Source organism: Schistocerca americana, chromosome X (genome assembly GCF_021461395.2).
Source record: "Schistocerca americana isolate TAMUIC-IGC-003095 chromosome X, iqSchAmer2.1, whole genome shotgun sequence".
NCBI lineage: Eukaryota > Metazoa > Arthropoda > Insecta > Orthoptera > Acrididae > Schistocerca > Schistocerca americana.
In genome coordinates this window covers 306,181,878-306,203,538 of record NC_060130.1, presented here as the reverse complement: position 1 = coordinate 306,203,538, position 21,661 = coordinate 306,181,878, and the positions used below count along the sequence as shown (strand labels likewise).

The 21,661-nt window shown below is 41.2% G+C and overlaps 1 protein-coding gene across 1 annotated transcript in view; it reads right to left on the bottom strand.

The window, feature by feature from the left end:
* The window catches only part of LOC124555978 (diacylglycerol kinase 1-like), a 380,703-nt gene that overhangs the window by 202,752 nt on the left and 156,290 nt on the right, over positions 1 to 21,661 (bottom strand). The window contains exons 11-12 of the mRNA XM_047130023.1: positions 7,319 to 7,591; positions 4,397 to 4,517 (exon numbers count right to left, since the gene is read on the bottom strand). Of these exons, the coding sequence (XP_046985979.1) occupies positions 4,397 to 4,517; positions 7,319 to 7,591 (394 nt within the window). The remainder of the gene's footprint in view (positions 1 to 4,396; positions 4,518 to 7,318; positions 7,592 to 21,661) is intronic.

Below are 21,661 nucleotides of genomic sequence, written 5' to 3'. Positions count from 1 at the left end.
ACTTAGAACTAGTTAAACCTATCTAACCTAAGGACATCACACACATCCATGCCCGAGGCAGGATTGGAACCTGCGACCGTAGCGGTCTCGCGGTTCCAGACTGCAGCGCCAGAACCGCGCGGCCACTTCGGCCGGCTATTAGGATTTTCGATAGACCTCTTGGTGTTCTGTTCAGAACTGTTGTACGAATTAACTTTTTGCCAACATTGACAAAGAATGTTTTCGATACGAAAATTTTTTCGAGTATTGTTGTTTTCTTCGCTAAATTCAGCAGGACTATTAAAATTTTGTGCAAAGAACTCTAGAACTATGGCATTTCTATCAAGAACTCTGAAAAAATATATACTTCTGAGACAAAAGGGTGCCAACTTCACAGTAAGTGAATAGTTTTCCTCCTTAAATTTCAATTATCTCGTAACCTATTAGCTGCACAAAAAACTGTTATTAGGATATTCGATAGAACTATTGGGGTTCTGTTCAGAACTGCCATCGGAACTGTTGTACGAACTTAGTTTTTTGGAAAATTAATAAAGAATGTTTGCTGTACGAAATTTTTTTCGAGTATTGTTGTTTTCTTCTTTAAATTCTGCAGAAGTATTCAAATTTTGTACAAAGAACTCTTGAACTATGCCATATCTATGGAGAACTCTGAAAAAAATATACATTTCTGAACAAAAGGGTGCCAACTTCACAGTAAGTGAAAAGATTTTCTCCTTAAATTGCAATTATCTCTCGAACTATTAGCTACGCAAAAAAATGTTATTTGGATTTTCGATAGAACTATCGGGGCTCTGTTCAGAATTGTCCTCAGAGCTGTTGTACGAATTTACTTTTCGCGAAAATCGAGGAAACTGGTTTCTACACCACAATTACTACGAGTACTGTTGTTTTCTTCGCTAAATTCTGCAGAACTATTGAAATTTTGTACAAATAACTCTAGAACTATGGCATATCTATGAAGAACTCTGAAAAAAATTACTATTTCTGAAAAAAATGGTGCCAACTTCACAGTAGGTGAAAAGATTTTCTCCTTAAAACGCAATTATCTCGTAAACTATTAGCTGCAAAAAAAATGTTACTTAGATTGTCGATAGAACTCTTGGAGCTCTGTTCAGAACTGTGCTCAGAACTCTTGTACTTATTTATATTTTGCGGAAATTGACAAATAATTTTTTCGATACGATAATTTTTTCGAATATTGTTTTTTTTCGCTAAATTCTGTAGAACTATTGAAATTTTGTACAAAGAACTCTAGAACTATGGCACATATATCAAGAACTATGAAAAAAATGTATATCTCTCGAAAAAGGGGTGCTAACTTCACACGACTGCGCTGCAGTCATGGACTGTGCGGCGGAGGTTCGAGTCCTCCCTCGGGCATGGGTGTGAGTGCTTGTCCTTAGGATAATTTAGGTTAAGTAGTGTGTAAGCTTAGGGACTGATGACCTTAGCAGCTAAGTTCCATAAGATTTCACACTCATTTGAACATACTATATACTCTGTCCTCGTTGTTGTTGTTGTTGTTGTTGTGGTCTTCAGTCCAGAGACTGGTTTGATGCAGCTCTCCATGCTACTCTATCCTGTGCAAGCTTCGTCATCTCCCAGTGCCTACTGAACCTACATCCTTCTGAATCTGTTTAGTGTATTCATCTCTTGGTCTCCCTCTACGATTTTTACCCTCCACGCTGCCCTCCAATACTAAATTGGCGATCCCTTGATGCCTCAGAATATGTCCTACCAACCGATCCCTTCTTCTAGTCAAGTTATGCAACAAATTTCTCTTCTCCCCAAATGGTTCAAATGGCTCTGAGCGCTATGGGACTAAACTTTGGAGGTCATCAGTCCCCTAGAACTTAGAACTACTTAAACATAACTAACCTAAGGACATCACACACATCCATGCCCGAGGGCAGGATTCGAACCTGCGACTGTATCTCTTCTCCCCAATTCTGTTCAATACCTCCTCATTAGTTATGTGATCTACCCATCTACTCTTCAGCATTCTTCTGTAGAACCACATATCGAAAGCTTGTAGTCTCTTCTTGTCTAATGTATTTATCGTCCACGTTTTACTTCCATACATGGTTACATTCCATACAAATACTTTCAGAAACGACTTCCTGACACTTAAATCTATACTCGATGTTAACAAATTTTTCGTCTTCAGAAACGCTTTCCTTGCCATTGCCAGTCTACATTTTATATCTTCTCTACGTCGACCATCGTTTTTGCTCCCCAAATAGCAAAACTCATTTACTACCTTAAGCGTCTCATTTCCTAATCTAATTTCGGCAACATCACCCGATTTAATTCGACTACATTCCATTATCCTCGTTTTGATTTTGTTGATGTTCATCTTATATCCTCCTTCCAAGATCCTGTCCATTCCGTTCAGCTGCTCTTCCAGGTCCTTTGTCGTCTCTGACAGAATTACAATGTCATCGGCGAACCTCAAAGTTTTTATTTCTTCTCCATGGATTTTGATTCCTACTCCGAATTTTTCTTTTATTTCCTTTACTGCTTGCTCAATATACAGATTGAATAACATCGGGACTCTGTCCTCAGTTATCGGAATAACCAGCTAAAATAGTTCAAATGGCTCTGAGCACTATGGGACTCAACATCTGTGGTCATCAGTCCCCTAGAATTTAGAACTACTTAAACCTAACTAACCTAAGGACATCACACACATCCATGCCAGAGGCAGGATTCGAACCTGCGACCGTAGCGGTCACGCGGTTCCAGACTGACGCGCCTAGAATCGCACGGCCTCACCGACCGGCAATAACCAGATAAGTTTTACGAATATAAGAGATGACGTGAGAAACGTTCTGTTACATACTCGAGATAATTCGTGATGACCTTGAAAAGCAATCTATAAACGCTCTGTTTCGCTATATTTATTTAAAGGTGCGCTGGCGTACGTCAGTTAATCTTTAATGACTGTCATTTAGCACACGAGTGAAAGACAAGCATAAAGCGTAGCACAACTCAATATGTTTTGTTTATTAACATTTTCATAAAAGGAATGAGAAGGAAAGGCAAAGGAGACTCTGCGATCACAAATACATTTCCAGGGACGGATTGTAAGGCATACACGGGAACTTCATATGAAAATTGGTACTATTTTATTTTACAATTGATGCCATACACGTGCTGGTGTGATATTCCTCAATGTGTGTGTGTTGTCAAAGTGGCAAAAGTATTACAGGAGGGGCCAGAACAAAAATAGAAAAGTTCTTAGATTATCAAGAAAAGTGACACAACTCAAAGAATTAATTAATAACTACCTGAAAACGCCTCACATTCGGCGAGTATAGAAGTACATGTACATATTACTGTTGTATGGACTGTAATGGAATTTACCGGCCACGTTGGTCTCGCGGTTCTAGGCGCGCAGTCCGGAACCGCGCGACTGCTACGGTCGCAGGTTCGAATCCTGCCTCGGGCATGGATGTGTGTGATGTCCTTAGGTTAGTTAGGTTTAAGTAGTTCTAAGTTCTAGGGGACTGATGACCACAGCTGTTAAGTCCCATAGCGCTCAGAGCCATGTGAACCATTTGTAATGGAATTTATTGCTGAAATGACTTGGAATTTAAAGGAAGCTTATATTACTTCGATATAAGTACTATTAAATTTTTCAAGTCGATTTTATTCAAGTACTGCATTTCTGAGTTGTGTCACTGCTCTTGCCAGCTACCTTCCTGTTGACGAGTTACGCTGCTAGATGGGACTATGTTTGGTGTTTGACTCTGGCTGGATTTTTCATAGGAATACGGTGGACTTGGGTTTCATCCACAGGCAACCAATATTTCGTACCGTTCATTCTTTTCGTAAACGCAGACAGCCATAAGTTAGTGTTTTGAGTAGTTCTCTTTACCTGCTCCGACTTTTTAAACGAGTGGTTTCGATAAAATGAAGAAAACGGAAATACCGTTACAAACAGCCACAAAAAAGCGGATGCAGTTTGCTGCAAAATCGATACTGAGCATGGATGTAGCAGAATGTAAACTGATTTATGGTGTAAGTCGTTATCATCATGTGAACATAATGCTGCACCGGTATGTTTTGTGAGGTACATGTGACATGGGTACGTTGTTTCAGTTCATAGGTATGTTTAAGAAACTTTCTGCTCAACCAAAACAATCAACATCTCGTATTCAGCATAAGCAAAATGAAATGATACACGTTCACAGCCGTCAGACGATGAACCTCTTATTTCGAAACCGGTAACGTTGCTATTACTTGTTAATAAGTAGCAACATCAACAGTGGCTGGTTGCTGTTTTTAATGGGGTAAGAATTAAACGGTATTTCCACTTAGTATTTTTGATCACACATATTTAATTATTAATCGAAGTAACAGAACAAAAATTGCTGTGTGTGTAGAAACTTACCCATGGATTCGAGAACCCATCCCACAGTTCCGTCGCCTCCACAGCAGATGACCCTGACGTTGCATAAGTCTTTGAAAAGGGTCAAGCCCACCATGGGACCACCTTTTGCAAGATTGTACACCTGTCGGGATAGAAAGAGTGTAAAGTTAAGGTAAACAAATTCTCTGACATATAAGGGGGTTTCAAAAGTAAGTTATACATGTCGTCTCACGCTAAGATTATTGAACAACAACGGTGGTGCATTGTCAGAAGAGAGTTCTACGTTTCCTGCTGACACAGCTCTGCTGTGGTACGTATGACAAGTGCCTCACACGGTGGGAATAAAATGGCGTGGCAACTGGAAATGTACTCCATAGTCGAAGCACGCGGGACTGTACGATTCTTGTGGGGAAAACGTGTAAATTACACACAGATTCACCGTGAAATTCTGGCAGTATATGGAGCAAATGTAATGCAGCGCCCAGCTGTAGTGAAATGGTGCCAACAATTTGGCCGTGGCGACAGAAAGGTGGATGAAAAAGTTCAAAGAAGGGCAGCACGTTTTGTATTATCGCGAAATATGGGAGAGAGTATCACTGAAATGGTACAGGATTTGGGCTGGACATAATTAAAAGAAAGGCGTTTTTCGTTGCGACGGAATCTTCTCACGAAATTCCAATCACCAACTTTCTCCTCCCAATGCGAAAATATTTTGTTGACACCGACCTACATCGGGAGAAACGATCACCACGATAAAATAAGGGAAGTCAGAGATCGTACGGAAAGCTATAGATGTTCTCTTTTTCCGCTCGCTATACGAGATTGGAATAATAGAGAATTGTGAAGGTGGTTCGATGAACTGTCTGTCATGCACATAAATGTGATTTGCAGAGTATCCATGTAGATGTAGATGATGCTGATCAGGAAGGAAGGCCATCGACATAGATTACAAACGGCCCATTGCAGGCAGCCGAGGAAGTGGTTCGCACCAGTTCCAGATCTGTCACCGATGAAGATGTTGACACAGCGTTTTTCGAATGGCTTCGTGACCAAGGGGCGGATTTCCACCGTCGAGAAACTGAACGATTGGCAGAAAGTCCCCACCGTTGTTTACAAAGACTTCGTGACCATGATGAAAAATAGTGCCACGTATCTACGTCGGTTTGAAGTGTAGTACATCTTCCAATAACAGTTACTTGATTTGATATTATAATGTGTAACTTACTTTTGAAGCCCCTTAGTTGAATGAACACTCCTATGTACGTACATTAAGACAAGGAGAATGTAACTTAAAAGTTACATGCTTATCTCCGCAAACAGTGAATCTAAGAAAACAATGATTAGCTAATAACAAGTTCACGACAGCATTTTTTTCTGGAGTCAATAGAATTCTTGAGCGCAGTCAAAGGTGTCTGCGCTTAGTGCAGTTGCTCGAATTGTCAAACAATGTCTATGATGTTCTTACAATGGCTCAACCATTCTGTTCGCGGTACCTAGGCCTGTATATTAAACGACATATTGAGAAAATACAACACAAGAGCCCTCTTGCAACAGTACAAAAGTATATTGTCGGGCTCAGTGGTCTAGTGACAAAGCGCATGTCTCGAAACAGAAAGGTCATGGGATCTAGTCGCAGTCGGACAACGGAACATTTCAGTCTGCCTTTAATCTAGTCTCTTTCTTAATTAAATTGGTATCTATTTATGTACTCTTACTTTTATATGGTTGAGAATCATCCCTGTTATCTCTCCACTCTATTTAAGTTTTATTCAGTTCTCCAGTCAGAATCTTCCAGTCCACATAAAGATTCAATGCAACCGGGCATAGTACTTTTATTTCCTTTTATCAAATACTTGCTTTTATGTGGGGCTTCCTTCTGCGTTATGTTTCAGTCATTTAATATGTCTCAGGAAAAATGTTAGTTAGTTAGTTAGTTGGTTGCGGGTTCCATTGATCAATCGCACGGTACGGTGGCCGTTATGGTGTGCAACGTGTAAAGTGCACAAGAAATGCACATATGAAACAAGATTATATATATATATATATATTACAATACAGAGTTAAAAATTAATATTTCTGTTATTTACCAGATATCCTTAAATGGCACAAAATACATATACTATATTTATAGATTTATCTATACCTATTCAAGAATTCATCAATGGTGTAGAAGGAGTTGTCAAGGAGATATGATTTCAATTTATTTTTGAAACTATTACTGCTGTCAGACATTTTATTTAATCTGGTAATTTGTCAAAAATTTTTATAGCAGCATATTTTACCCCTTTCTGTGCCAAAGATAGGTTGAGTAAGGGATAGTGTAAATCTTTCTTTTTTCTGATATTATAATCATGAATGTCACTGTTGTTTTTAAACTGGTCCATGTTGTTGAGAACAAATTTCATTAGCGAGTAAATGTACCGTGAGGATGTTGTAAGAATCCCCAATCTCTTAAAAAGATGCCTGCAAGATGTGCGACTATGAACCCCACACATTATTCTAATCACTTCCTTTTGAGCAGTGAATAATTTTTGTCTACTTGTTGAGTTATTCCAAAATATTATTCCGTATGGCATCAGAGAGTGAAAGTATGCAAAGTATGTTAGCTTACTAATTTCTATACCCTAAAAATGGGCAATTATTCTGATTGCAAAAGTTGCTGAACCTAGTCACTTTAGAAGATCCAAAATATGAATTTTCTAATTAAGATTCTCATCTATGTGTACACCCAAAAACTTAGTATGCTCTACCCTGTCTACTGACTTCTGTTGATGTGCTGCTATATTTATTGTAGGGACTGTACTTTTTGCAGCAGAAATTTGGATGTACTGTGTTTTTTCAAAGATTAGACCAAGCCCATTTGCAAAAAAACAATTAATGACTTTTCCAAAGATCTTATTTGTATCATTTTCAATTGAAGGCTGTACTGCAGTAGGCACTTACCTGGCGGGGGTTAAGCAGGTACTGAAATTTATGGAGCATTCGTTCGCCTTGTCGTCCTCCAGATTTGGGATTTACAAAGACCACCAACGGACACGTGTTCGTTGGCGGCATTATCTGGAAGGACATTGGGGGGTACGCTCCTTCTGCGTGTTGGTAGTGGCCCATTGCGGTGGTGGTGGTCGTGGTGGTCATGGTGGTCGTGGTGGTCATGGTGGTCGTCGCAGTCATTATTGTTGCTGGGTGTGGTACTGGTTCGGCTGACACAGACTGGACCTGTAACAAGAGCGTTTCCAATCACAGCGCCCTAGTACAATAAAGGTGACAAAAGACATCAGGATGATTTCTTGGCCTATTTAAAATTTATTTGTGGCCTCATATGAGCAGTTTTGATCGAAGAGGGGACGAAGTGTCGTGGGGTTCATGACCTTCAATCCCCCCTCACCCCAAAAAACACTTTACCGTAGGTGTTTATGTCTTTAAAAATATCCACTTTAAAATTTTTCGATCTGAGGAAGTATTATAAAGGCTAGAGCCTGAACCAAATCCTTGGAAACCAGCAGTCAGTATTGTACATCTCCGCGACAAAGATCCCAACTACAAGTTAAAAGTCCCATGGCTGAGAACTCGTCTCAGTCACACCTCTATCCCTAAATAGGTCCCTAAATTCCTCGGGGATTCTTGATAGCAGTCTGAAATTCCCGGAGAAATGCGACAATGTCAGAATCAAGGTCGCAGCACGACACAATATCTTAGGTAAATTCTACGGCATAAGTTGGGGAGCAAGCTCAGATGTGCTTCGAACGTCCGCTTTAGCCTTGTGTTACTCAGCAGGGAATTGCTCCCCCTGTATGGTACCAATCTTGCCACACGAGAAGTGTTCACATTGCTCTTCGCCAAACTTGCAGCCAGGTGACAGGACGCTTGATACCAGCTAAGATCGACCCAGGATAATGGCAGCCAAACCCGAAAGAAGCAATGTCAGAACTGCTGACAGACCTCCACTTTGTGGAAACGATAACCTTTGCAGTTTCGTCCCTTTAATCTTTAAACCAACCAACCAACATCCACTTTGTAGGCGTGAACCTGATGCTCAACTTCTTCGGAGCAGGAAAACCTTTATCTCTAGTGCCTCTCGGATATGTCTGAAAAAACGGACACGATACATACAAAATAAGTGCATATATGCACCTTGATAGCAAAATGATGTCCTCTGTGCAGCCGGCCGAAGTGGCCGTGCGGTTAAAGGCGCTGCAGTCTGGAGCCGCAAGACCGCTACGGTCGCAGGTTCGAATCCTGCCTCGGGCATGGATGTTTGTGATGTCCTTAGGTTAGTTAGGTTTAACTAGTTCTAAGTTCTAGGGGACTAATGACCTCAGCAGTTGAGTCCCATAGTGCTCAGAGCCATTTGAACCATTTTTCCTCTGTGCAGATGCACTCACTCGCCCGAATCCTTGAGGGACTCATCTGAACAGCTGCTAGGAAATAGGGGATAATGGACGGACGATAATACATCTCAAGTGTGCGGAATGTAGAGATTTGTGCTCGACCGGAGGTGTGCTGGTTAAGGCAACCGTTCTAGAGAAGTGAATCATCCGGGTTCGAATCCCAGTCCAGCATGACTTTTCACATGTCTTCGTTGCATTTAATATAATTCTCGTGTGCAGCTGAGATCCGAAAATTTTTCTTTCATCTAGTTCATTTCTCGTGCTGTGAAATGCAAGGCAGTACAACAGCACTTAAAGTAAAAGCAACAAGTTATCATTTGCAGCAGTATATTGCAGAATTTAAGGATAATTTTAGTTCATATGGACATGTCCTGTTCTGATAATCATGTGGGAAGGTAATACGGCTTAACAGCGATTTAAAGTTACACTACCCCTTGGAAGGGGAAGACACGCCTGAGGATAAGACAACTCTAATTACTGATGCAGTTCCGGGCTCCTTCTAGGACCTGATAGATTTTCAGTTTATTGTGAAGATTTATGTAGGCCATTTATGTCAACTGACGCCTCTTTATAAGGTAAATAATCTAGTGTTAAGAAAGTTTTTCCCCAGATATTCAAATCTTGACAGTCCTGAAAAGAGAACGTTAGGAAAACGTAATTTCCAAGGTGTTACCAAAAAAAATTAACAACAAATTCGTTCCGATTGTGAAAATCACAAAATCTGGTTTATGTTAGACGAAACTTAAGATCCTACTTGCAGGAAAGTTGGAAATGTCATTGTTGGGGTATTACACAATGATGAAAGACTTCGAGAAGTTTTTCTGTTAACTAGCCAAGAAATGATTACTCCAGTAGAGTTGCAAAATTATTTACTGAAGCAAAACAAATTTTGTTGAAAATTGTTGAGAAGTTTGACAATGTTTTTCTGTTAAAAACAGATGATGTATCATATATGGAGAACGCAGCTGGAAGTTTTGTTGTGCGTTATCGTAAAATTATCCATGTTACATGGGTTAGGCATGGTTTACACGGACAATGTGAAGACATTAGAGCAGTATATCATAATGTGGATAGACTAATTTCTGATGGGAAAAGAGTATTAATTAAGTTGCCGAGAAGAATGCCCGTATTCAAGACTAAAAATCCTGAAGTACTGCCACCCACCTAAATAATAACGTGGAGGGGAACTTGGCTCGCTGCAGTCCTGTATTAGGCAGAAATATTTGATGGTTTTTCCTCAGTAGTTACTGTACTGGACAGAGATGCAACTTCAGTTGGCTTCCTTCAGGAAATGTTGAAGAGACAATGTTACAAAGCGACTTGGTGTTTATATCTGCTAACTTGTGTTTCCCTAACAGCACAACTGAATACTTGAAAAGGAAGGGATCCTGCTCTAGGAACAGATCAGCATGTTCATGACTTCGAACGAAAACTTACCAATCTTAGTGGATTTACATCACAAACATGCCAAAATAAATGCAGACGTATGTCTGAAAACAAAAGTGGCCTTCAAACTTTGTGCAAAATTTAAAATGTATTAGAAGGCCCTTGAGAAGAAGGTATCGATGTGAGTGTGAGCGGCGTGTCCTGCTATAAATTTGGAAGATGCTCATTTCGTCAGTATAAGGCAGTGTTTCAGGGTAATCGTCAGCCATTTGTGATGGACATCTCGAGGTTCATTCTCAATGTGCATTTTAATTCTTCAGCAATCAGTGAGGAAAAGCATAAATTGCATTCATGAGTACTGCATATTGTTCACATTCACATAAAATATGTTGAAATATAATAAAATACTTTACTATTCTCTCCCATATTTGAAGTTGTTATAAAAAATAAAAAAGGAATAATTTCCTAATTTTTAGATATTAAAATCCCAACCCTAGTATCACTAGGTCCTGTTGTTGTAGGGGACCTATTTCCAGATGGGTAGCCGTCACCGTTTGTTACTCTACAGTTTAATCCATATCGCTGATGGACGTAACAATGGTTATTTCTTTTCAAAAAGGCAAGATTGTCAGTTTTCCGCGGGCGAATATATTTCTGAGCGAAGTTTTGGCGCGTGGAACGGAGCAGCGTCGAGAAACTTAAAAAGAAAACGTGCCGTCCCTGTCAGTCCACTGATTTCCCCGGGGAGAACGATTTATAGTACCCCCAGCACTGTGCTCCTTCCGCATCGTGAACACTCTGTGACGTACCACCCCTTTACTTGCACACCTAAATGACGATATCCACTTTAGCTTCCTCCAGCACCACCCAGAAATGCCTCTTACAGAATTTAATTTGGTCGCTAGCGTCACTATAAAAATGTTCCGTGAGAGAAGAGTAATTTTCTACGCCTGGAACGTCAGTCCTCCCTGACTGCTTGGAAGGCTCAGCATCCGTTCGTAAGATCGACTAACAGTAGGGATGTCAACGCTACAAGATTGGCAGTTGCTGCATATTATAAACTAAATTCCCAGCCCCGTTTATCTGTCTGTATGTGTAGGCTAATCACAGGAAATACTGCATATATTCTGATAGGGTTTTCATTAATACATAGACTGACTAACGATGAGGTATCTGTATATAGGGTAATTCAGGTGCCCCTACTGCTGTCTTTCTATGCAGCCCGCATTGCTGTAGCTGGCCTTCATAAACCGCGCGAGAGACTTTCATATTCTCTTGCTCGGTATGCGCGAACTATTAGTGCTACAGAAAAATTACTGAGTTAGACCTTTTTGTAGGAAATTTAAGATAGTGAAATTTTGTTCTGGGATAAGTTTTCGCTGGAGGCCGTAATTTTCGAGTTATTCAATATACATAACGGAGAAAGTGCCGTTCAAACGCAACCCTAGCGTAAAGTTTACAAAAGCCGTTTTCGTTCATTACCCTCACGGGCACGTTTAAATTACTAACGTTAACGAAGTAGCCGACTATGCTGGATGGCGTAATAGCCCAGTCAATGAAGACCAAAAAAGATCGAATATCGGAAATAGTTCCCGTTGTCAGAAATTTTTGTACAGTGGTAGGAGGGAGTGCCATGAATAACAGATTAGAAATCCTGACTGAATAGCTCAAAAACCGTGGCCTCCAGCGAAAACATATCCCTGTACAAAATTTAACTACATTAAATTTTCTACAAAAACGTTCTGCTTATTTTTTTTATGTAGGACTAATAGTTTGCCTATGGCGTGCGAGAGAATATGAAAATGTCACACGTGCTTTATGAAGTCCAGCTATGACATTGCGAGTAGCATCAAAAGGCAGCAGTAGGAGCAGCTGAATCGCTCTCTAAAATTTATTTCCACTACGCCAGTACGCCAGACTAGTTGTGCGGCTGTGCATACTTACAGCCACCTGGGCGAAGCAGGGGATGGTCGGTAGTAATAAATAAAGTTAGATGAAAATCTCTACTGTTCAATTATATCTACCACATACAGGCGTTATGGCGCACACTGTAAATACAGCGATAATACAAAATATCTGTGAAATTTTCAAAGAGGTAGAGACAAGCTACTAAGGACAACACGTCCATTTGAATTGAAAGTGAAGCTTCGTTAATTATCTTCTGTAATTATCGTCTCCATACTTTCATACACTTTGAAACTTAAGTTTTAGCTTGGCGTCAGTGACATTCTTACAAAAGTCGAATCCCTCCTAGAACAGAAAACTGCGTTTCCTCCAGTTTTATACTGAGCTGAATTTATTTCTCCTACTCGTATATAAACCACAATGAAATAGTTTTATACTGAGCTGAATTTATTTCTCCCACTCGTATGTAAACCACAGTGAAATACCATTCGGCTCTTTACCTTTCATTACGAACCCCGCGTCTCTCCGCTTTCCACTGTTCCAGGTAGAGCTCGCAACCTCTTCCACTTGCTAGAGTTGAGAGTAAACAAACGGAAACAGAAGGAAAATACACAGCGGTCATGATATGTGTTGTAACCTGCATAAATTGTTTTGTATTATGATGTATTTATTCTGGGTTCTACATCTACATCTCAACTACGTGATTACTCTTCTATTCACACTAAAGTGCCTGGCAGAGGGTTCAATGAACCACCTTTAAGCTGTCTCTCTACCGTTCCACTCTCGAACGGCGCGCGGGAAAAACGAACACTTAAATTTTTCTGTGCGAGCCCTGACTTATTTTATGGTGATGATCATTTCTCCCTATGCGGGTGGGTGCCAACATAATGTTTACGCAATCGGAGGAGAAAACTGGTGATTGAAATTTCATGTGAAGATCTCGTCGCAACGAAAAACGCCTTTGTTTTAATGATTGCCAGTCCAATTCATGTATCACGTCTGTGACACTACCCACCCTACTTCGAGATAATATAAAACTAGCTGCCCTTCTTTGTACTTTTTCGATGTCATCCGTCAGTCCCATCTGATGGGGATCCCACACCGCACAGCAATACACCAGGATAGGGCGGACAAGCGTGTTGTAAGCAGTCTCTTTAGTAGACCTGTTGCACCTTCTAAGTGTTCTGCCAATGAATCGCAGTCTTTGGCTGGCTCTACCCACAACATTATCTATGTGATCGTTCCAATTTAAGGTATTTATAATTGTAATCCCTAAGTATTTAGTTGAATTTACAGCCTTCAGATTTGTGTGACTTACCGAGTAATCGAAATTTAGCGGATTTCTTTTAGTACTCATGTGAATAACTTCACACTTTTCTTTATTGAGGGTCAATTTCCACTTTTCGCACCGTACAGATGTCTTATTTAAATCATTTTGCAATTCGTTTTGGTCATCTGATGACTTTACAAGACGGCAAATGACAGCACCATCTGTAAACAATCTAAGATGGCTACTGAGATTGTCTCCTATGTCGTTAATGTAAATCAGGAACAATAGAGGGCTTATAATACTAGCCTGAGAAACGCCGGATATTATTTCTGTTTTACTCGAAGACTTTCCGTCTATTACTGCGAACTGTGACCTTTCTGACAGGAAATCAAGAATCCAGTCGCACAACTTAGGTGATATTCCATAGGCACGCAGTTTGATTAGAAGACGGTTGTGATGAATGGTGTCGAAAGCCTTCAGAAATCTAAAATGCCGTTAGGGACATTTAAGAAAAGCAATATCATTGGAAGAGAGTACAGACCTGGATAGGAACACTGTTTCTGGACGCAAGTGTGACGTCAGAGCAGAGTGAGCAGGAGGCGCAAGAGTGAACGCACGCAAGTAGCGTGCATTTTCGGGCCTTTGTGAGAAGCAGTTTTTACTAGAGAGGCACCAATAAAAGAGCATGACCAGTGTCGACAGATGTAAGAGGCTCCAACAACATCAAGATCTTGCCTTATAATTCGTCATTGCGAATCAAGGCGTGGCCGCAATGTTACAAGGAGTAATGGGAGCATTGTAGATGCTCAACGTCTGTAACGAACTGTAGGAGTGTTTTCTTTCGTTCACACTAGAAACTTAGTGACTAGTTACCCATTGAAATTTTCAGGGAATTTTGTTTCAATAATACGTGCTGTATGTAAAAACTGTAGGTACCTGATCTTTTATCCTCAAACATTGTCACCTACTTGGAGTCCCATTCCTTTCCAGTTATTGAGTACCCGAGTGTCAATGTTCAGATAGCTAAAAGAAAAGTATTAAAAGACTGTCATTGCTAGTTTTGTTTGTCTGTTAAAAAGATAATAAGAGTAATTAATAATGAAGCCTCAAAAAGTTATCAGTGTTGTTCAATAATATTTAGAGACAAAGTCATTCTTGCTCATTGACTAAAGACAAAGTAAAGTAAAATAATTAAAATTAAAGTGATTTTAGTAATCTACAGTTAAACAAAAGAAAAATTAAGTTTAAATATTTCATATTTGTGTGTGTTGTAATAATGCCATTGTGTGCTGACATATTTCGTATTTTGGGGTAGTTAATCTGTTGGAAGCCAATAGTTGCTCATTTATTCCATGAATGTTCATAGTAATTACAGTCTATTCAAAGCACGTAGTTCCATGTCCAGGACTCTAATGTACGTTAGTAAACGTTGGTTTGATGTTACGTACATTATTATCGTAACAAAAGAGCTACCTCCAGTCAATAACCATATTTTCCAGATTAACAGAACTGAGTGTTTACCATAGCTTTCTTTGTCCGTTATTATTTCGTAACGTATTGTGTAGTCAGAAATGTCTGTTGCCACACGTACATCCACGCGGTTAGGTATTCATTGCTGTCCACATTATTGATCAGATATTGGAAAGGCTGGTATTAATTAATTTCTGCATTTTTCAACTAGATTTGTTGTGTACTCTTTGTAATCGTGTTTTACGTGAGTGATGTCACTGTTTAAATATTAAACCACGCCCAAATAAGTAGAAAGTGTAGGAGTAGAATTGGTCGCTCATTAGAATAACCTGCTGTATACTTCTCTTCACTAAACGGTCAAAGCTTTTTGAAGATGATAGCCTTTTCCATAATAAAATTCATTAGGCATACTCGATCTGGGTCCTATTATCATATTAACCGATTAACAAGGAGGGGATGGTACAAGGTCCTTTCATTTTGTTACAGTGATCCACATTAAAAGAACTGTCATTCATTATACGAAGGGGAATTTTGTTCACATCTTTCTGCAGTTCCTTACGTTGGTCCAACGGCGACATTTTCCTGTAGACAAAAACATCGGCGGGAAGGTTATTATAGTGCTGTCGACCCTATCGGATAAATCGTGCTGAGAACAGTACTGGTAGTATTACGCTTACTTGGAGCACATCCGAACTACGTTCGTTGTCCAGTATAAAGTACTATATACGTAAATTATTCGAGACATTATCGTATCGTAGTTATTAGACTACGGTCACACTGGCACCGACATCGGTAGATTCCGATGACGGCCGAGCGTTTGAAATCAGTATGCCATCCCGTGAGCGGTCACAGTGCAGTAGATCTCATAATGAGAACGTGCAGATTTCGGACGACAATCGGTCAAACTGATAACAGTCTGTTGCCTTCGGTAGAATCGGCTGACGTTCTCACATACGATATATGGACTGTGAGAAACTGATAAGTTTAATTCAAGGCAAAGCATTTTGTGGAATCCTGAGGATGAAAGATATCATACTCGGGATACTGTTCGAAATCTATGGATTGATATCGCAGCTTTATTGGAAACCACAAGCAGGTAAAATTTTATCCGAAATTTTAAACTTAGATTATAGCCTCAAAAAATAATTTTTTGAAGTGACAAGGGTAGTGTATCTTATGCTTAAAGCTAGAGAAATCAATCCTTTTTGGATTATGGTTGGAGGCCAGTTTAGCTATCCACGAATTGTCACTGCTGCCACCGGAAATTGTAGGCCTAATTACAACCCTAAAAAACAGCTTTTACAAGCGTGGTATGTGGCGTACTTTATGTTAAAGGTTACCGTAGGGAGTCTTTTTTGGGTTATGGTACGTGGCCATTAGCTCACTACGAATTATTATTTCCGGTTACTGGAGTTTTTATGCTAGTAGTTTGTCCTTCAGACGTACGCTGGATGACTGTCATTGAAGGCTAATTGACTTATATGTCTGATTTGCTGAACTTATTTGAAGTTGTGCAGAATGTTTATAATACCGTTTTTCAATGTCATCACGAATCATCTTAAGTTTGTATGTATAATAGATCCTTTCTCCCTTCAGCTAATAGGTTTGTAAAACATGTCTGGTTATTTCAGTAACAGAGGAAAGAGTGCAGAATACTTGCCACGGTCATTCGAGATAGATACAGCTCATTCACGTGCATTCGGCGTCTTTTTAATAGCAAAAGCCGCAAGGCAACACTCGCGTCCAAGCATAGAAGCGTCGTAGTATCCAGTCCACCCTGAGAGTTTAATTCTAACCTACGTACTTGATACATAGAATAGATGCTAACCTAACCTAACCAAACCATACCTCATCAACCCCACCAAAAACTGACGAAGGAGATCGGTTGCACTGTGATCAAGCTGTCAGCTGATGTTACGGGGCGATCTTTGGCGACGGCATCTGACGATCGTTGTCGGTGAGACTGTGAAGGCAACTTAAGTCGACATTGCCATGCAGTGTCGAACACTTTCAATAAATATGAGAATACGGTATTTACCTGTATCTGAAAACTGTGTTCCACTCGAATGGTATTTCCCTGAATACGTGTCGACTGTCTGCGAGAAGGTTCTTGATCCCCATGAATGTGCCAAATATGGAGTAGCACCAGACTACCGTTAGCGATATTGGTCTATAGTTCGGCGCATTAGTTTTTTGAATGTCCTTTAAAAAACAGGAGTGCCCCGAGCTCTTTCGAGTGATCTATGAATATTGACATTTCTTCGAAGATAAAACGGTTCATGTGGCTTTCTTTGAGGGAACTAAAAGTCTACATGAAATGCTGTGGCAGCAACACGAGTTGCCGCCACGAGGTCGCGAACTACAGCGCCCATATGAAGATAGGGACTTGGAACTGAAGCGGGAATGACAGATGATGTTTGCGATCGGCGCGTGAAATATCGTCAGCGCCACAGGGCTCGAACTGGTGGGACAGGTGCAGTCATGTGACTGCAGCGAGAAGGGGATGAGCTCAAACTCGTTTGCAGGCACGTGGCAACGGCTTCGGCTAGGGTTGCCAACTATGTCTTTAAAAAATCTGGAGGTGAAACAACAAATCAAAGAAATTCAAATACTGTTTATTTAAAAATATAAGGATTAGCAACAATAAAATCTCAAAATTTCGTTAGTGCACATCTGTATTTCGAATTTGACATGGCTTCATTTAGCCGATTGCGACTTTTTGACCTCAATTTGTTAACAATGTAAAATGTAAAGAAATTGACTGCAAAGAACAGTAGGATCTGAGTGTTTCTTTGAAAGTGTCAGTAAATGAGGATAAATTGTGCGATGATTACGGAACACTGCGAGAAGTTAGTGTAGTTATGGCGAGTAAAACGCAGAGGATAGTTCTACGCTGGCTAATTTTTTTGAAAAATGTAAATATGACTCTAGAACAGAAATTAAAAGAAGCCCCTCAATTTCGCTTTACCGATCCCCATCGCAAACGCCGCCGCTGATTGTGTGTGTGGTTGGAACCTTCTGATTTGTCGAATGTTTAATACCGAAACGTACAAATATAGCCTGAAATAAAGATACACCACGAAGGAATATCTATAAGGGTCGGAAATCGGTAGATGTGATGTACATGTATAGAGAAACAAATGATTACAGTTTCAGAAAAATTTTATGATTTTGTCAAGAGAAAGAGCTTCACAAATTGAACGATACAATAACGCGTTGGTCCACCTCTGGACCTCATGCGAGCAGTTGCTCCCCTATATCGGTTTGCTACAGAATCCTTGAACATATTTCCAGGTCGAATGTAATAAATTTTCTTGAGACCTAGTAGCTTATGCCCTCAAATCTGCATGGTTCTAGAAAGCATCGCTCATGCGAAACTTAGATTGCCTTTTCTGACATGATATGAATAGTGTCTTGCTTGACAATGTCCAGTCACGTCGTTTAAATATCTGGGCGTATCGTTGCAAAGCGATATGAAAAAAATGTTCAAATGTGCGCGAGTTCTTAAGGGACCAAACTGCAGAGGTCATCGGTCCCTAGACTTAAACACTACTTAAACTAACTTAAACTAACCTATGCTAACAACACACACACCCATGCCCGAGGGAGGACTCGAACCTCCGGCGGGAGGGGCCGCGCAGTCAATGACATGGCGTCTGTAACTGGGCGGCCACTCCGCTCGGCAAAGCGATATGAAATGGAACGAGCATGTACTACAAAAGCAGAATGATCGACTTTGGCGTGTTGTGAGAATTTTAGGAAAGTGTGCTCATCTGTCTGTAAAGGAGACCGCATATAGGACGCTAGTACGACGTATTCTTGAGTACCGCTCGAGTATTCGGGAACTGTACCAGATCGGATTAAAGGAAGACATCGAAGCAATTCAGAGGCGGGCTGTTAGATTTGTCAGCGGTAACTTCGAACAACACGCAAGTGTTACGCCGATGCTTCGGGAATTCAAATGGGAATCCCTGGAGGGAAGGCGACATTCTTTTCTAAGAACACAATTGAGAATATTTAGAGAACCGGTATTTGAAACTGACTGCGGAACGATTTTGTTGCCTCCACGATACACTACGGGTAAACCCCGAATATAAGATACGAGAAATTAGGGCTGCCACGGAGGCATATGGACAGTCGATTTTCCCTGGTTCTGTTTGCTGGTGGAACAGGAAATGGTACGGGGTACACTACGCCACGTGCCGTAATGTGGATTGCGGAGTATCGATGCAGATGTAGATGTTTTTTCGGCGTGCCGTTGAATGGTTAGTGTTGTTGGATGTCCTCCTGAGGCTAATGATATACATTTGGCGCGTTAAATTGGCAGAATCTCAAGATGGTTGCAGGGCCCTGCCCACAATGCTCCAAGTGTTCTCAAATGGGAAGAGACCCGGCGAGCTTTCTGGCCAAGGCAGGGATTGACAAGCAGAATAAACTGTTGTCGTGTGCGGGCTGGCAATATCTTGCTGAAATGTAAGCCCAGGATGGGTTGCCATTAAAGGCAACCAAATGGGGCGTAGAATATCGTCGGGACTCATCACTGAAGAAAATTCTACTCCAGTCAATAAGATTCCAGGCCGAACGTGCGTGAGACCACTGCAAACGGGATTGTTGGTGTACAAAGGTCAATGGTAGTCGGCGCGAGGGGCGCCGTGAGCTCTGTCCCTTTTCTGTGAGCCTGCGATCCACCTTTTAATGGTCCCTGTCGCCAGTGAGGCACCAGCTGCACATCGGATTGATGAGAAAGATGAATCCGGGGCTCTGAGTGCTCCTCTGACTATTGCTCCTTCCTCACGTTCTAATGTCTCTCTAGGTCGACCGTTTCCTTCTTGATACTGAGTTCGGCTGTGGTTCACTCATTCCTGCCAACATCGTCGGGTAGTGGCATCGCTCCTCTTTCAGATGTCGAGCGATTCGCCGATTACACCAACAGGCTTCTTTGAGCCAAACTACACGCCCTCTCTAAAATGCTAACATCTGCGTATGCCGTTAATGCGCCTGCCTGCAAAGCATAGTTACTATCCGACTGAGTGAAATCGGCAAAGACTTTATGTTCTGGTATCGACATGTCCCATATTTAGTATCCTTGCCAGCGGCGAGGTGAATTTGCGCTGCAGCATCACACATTTATCCATCATTTTCCAAAGTATACAATTTTACATTTTGCGTCGATTTCTGAATAAATATCAGTTTGTGACCAATTTGCATAACTCATTGTCGGCCCGCCGATTGCCTTTTTTACTCTTACAGTGTATATACACTCTAAGACATGTCCGGATACAACATATGCATGTAAGGTAAAGTGTACTTAAAAAGTTTTAAGAGGTTTTAAATAAAAAATTCGGAGGCATTACTTTTCAGCTCGCCCTTGTAAACTGCCCCAGAAAGTATTTGAATACCTTAAGATAAACAACACAAACTAATTAATCCGCATATTTTCAGTGACAGTTTTCTTTTGTTCACCATATTTACTTGAACTTCATATCTGTAATTCGTAATTATAGAATAAGAGACGCCAATTTCGAGAAATTCTTCCGCCTTCTTTCAATTTAGAAGTGTATTTTTGTCACGAATCCGTACTTTGGTTAGAATAATTCGCCTGGCGACCTTTAAGGTAAGGGCCCAGTGAGGTAGTGCACTGGTTAGCACAGTGAACTCGCATTCGGAAGGACGTCAGTTAAAATCCCAAAAAATGGCTCTGAGCACTATGGGACTTAACATCTATGGTCATCAGTCCCCTAGAACTTAGAACTACTTAAACCTAACTAACCTAAGGACATCACACAACACCCAGACATCACGAGGCAGAGAAAATCCCTGACCCCGCCGGGAATCGAACCCGGGAACCCGGGCGTGGGAAGCGAGAACGCTACCGCACGACCACGAGATGCGGGCAGTTAAAATCCCCGCCCGGCAGTCTTGATTTAGTTTTACCTTGATTTTCTTAAATTACATGAGGCAAACGCTGGGATAGTCTAATCTTCCTTACGTTCCTTGCAGGGAATGTTAGTTGCAAGTTATAATGTTTCGCATACACACGCTGTTTGCAGGACTTGCAGGGCTGGAACTTTAGTGACGGCTCCCAAACCCAAGGTCCTCGGAGGTACTTTTGGGGCAGCCCCCACAAATTGTATAAAACGTGGGTAGTGACCAGGATGTAGCTATGTCTGCTGGCCGAAAAATAATTAATGACAAGAATTGCGCCAGCGAGAAAGAAGTGATAACTTATCTTTATTTCTGACGAAACGTGCACCAGCAATACAAGTCCAAGTAATATCCAAGAATAATCCGTGTACTGAGCCTAGTCGAATAGAATAGCAAATATCACACTGCAATGGCTCCGCTATAAACTCCACGAAAGGCTGGCAATAGATAATCGACAATAGACTGTCCGTCTCGGGCCAGCGCTCCTCCTTATATGCAAAAGGCAGAGGGCGCTGCGGACCCGAGCTCAGCCATGGCGCGACCTCTTCCGTCGGCGGTAACGCCCAGAGACGCCGATGGCCGCGACAGGAACTGTGGCCAGCGATGTCACGGTCAGGGCGCGCGTGCGCGAGTTGGTTGGTTGATTGGGTCCGTGGATACAACAGGAACAATGTAAGGACATGATCTCTGGCTGCAACACGTAGACTCTGTTTCATGCTTTTTACAAGAGCGAGTTCGAGAGTTGCGTGAAATTTAGAGTCGCATTTCCTGGAGCGTTTACAATGGGAGCCGATGCACTATAGTACACAGCACATCGGAAGCAGCTTACGCGCAGTGGTACGTAGTGTCGAGGGGATGAGGTTTGCTTACATAAAGAGGCAGAGAGTGGGCACACACCCTCAGTCCCGGGATACACCGAACAGCAGAGGCAGAGCAGAGGGG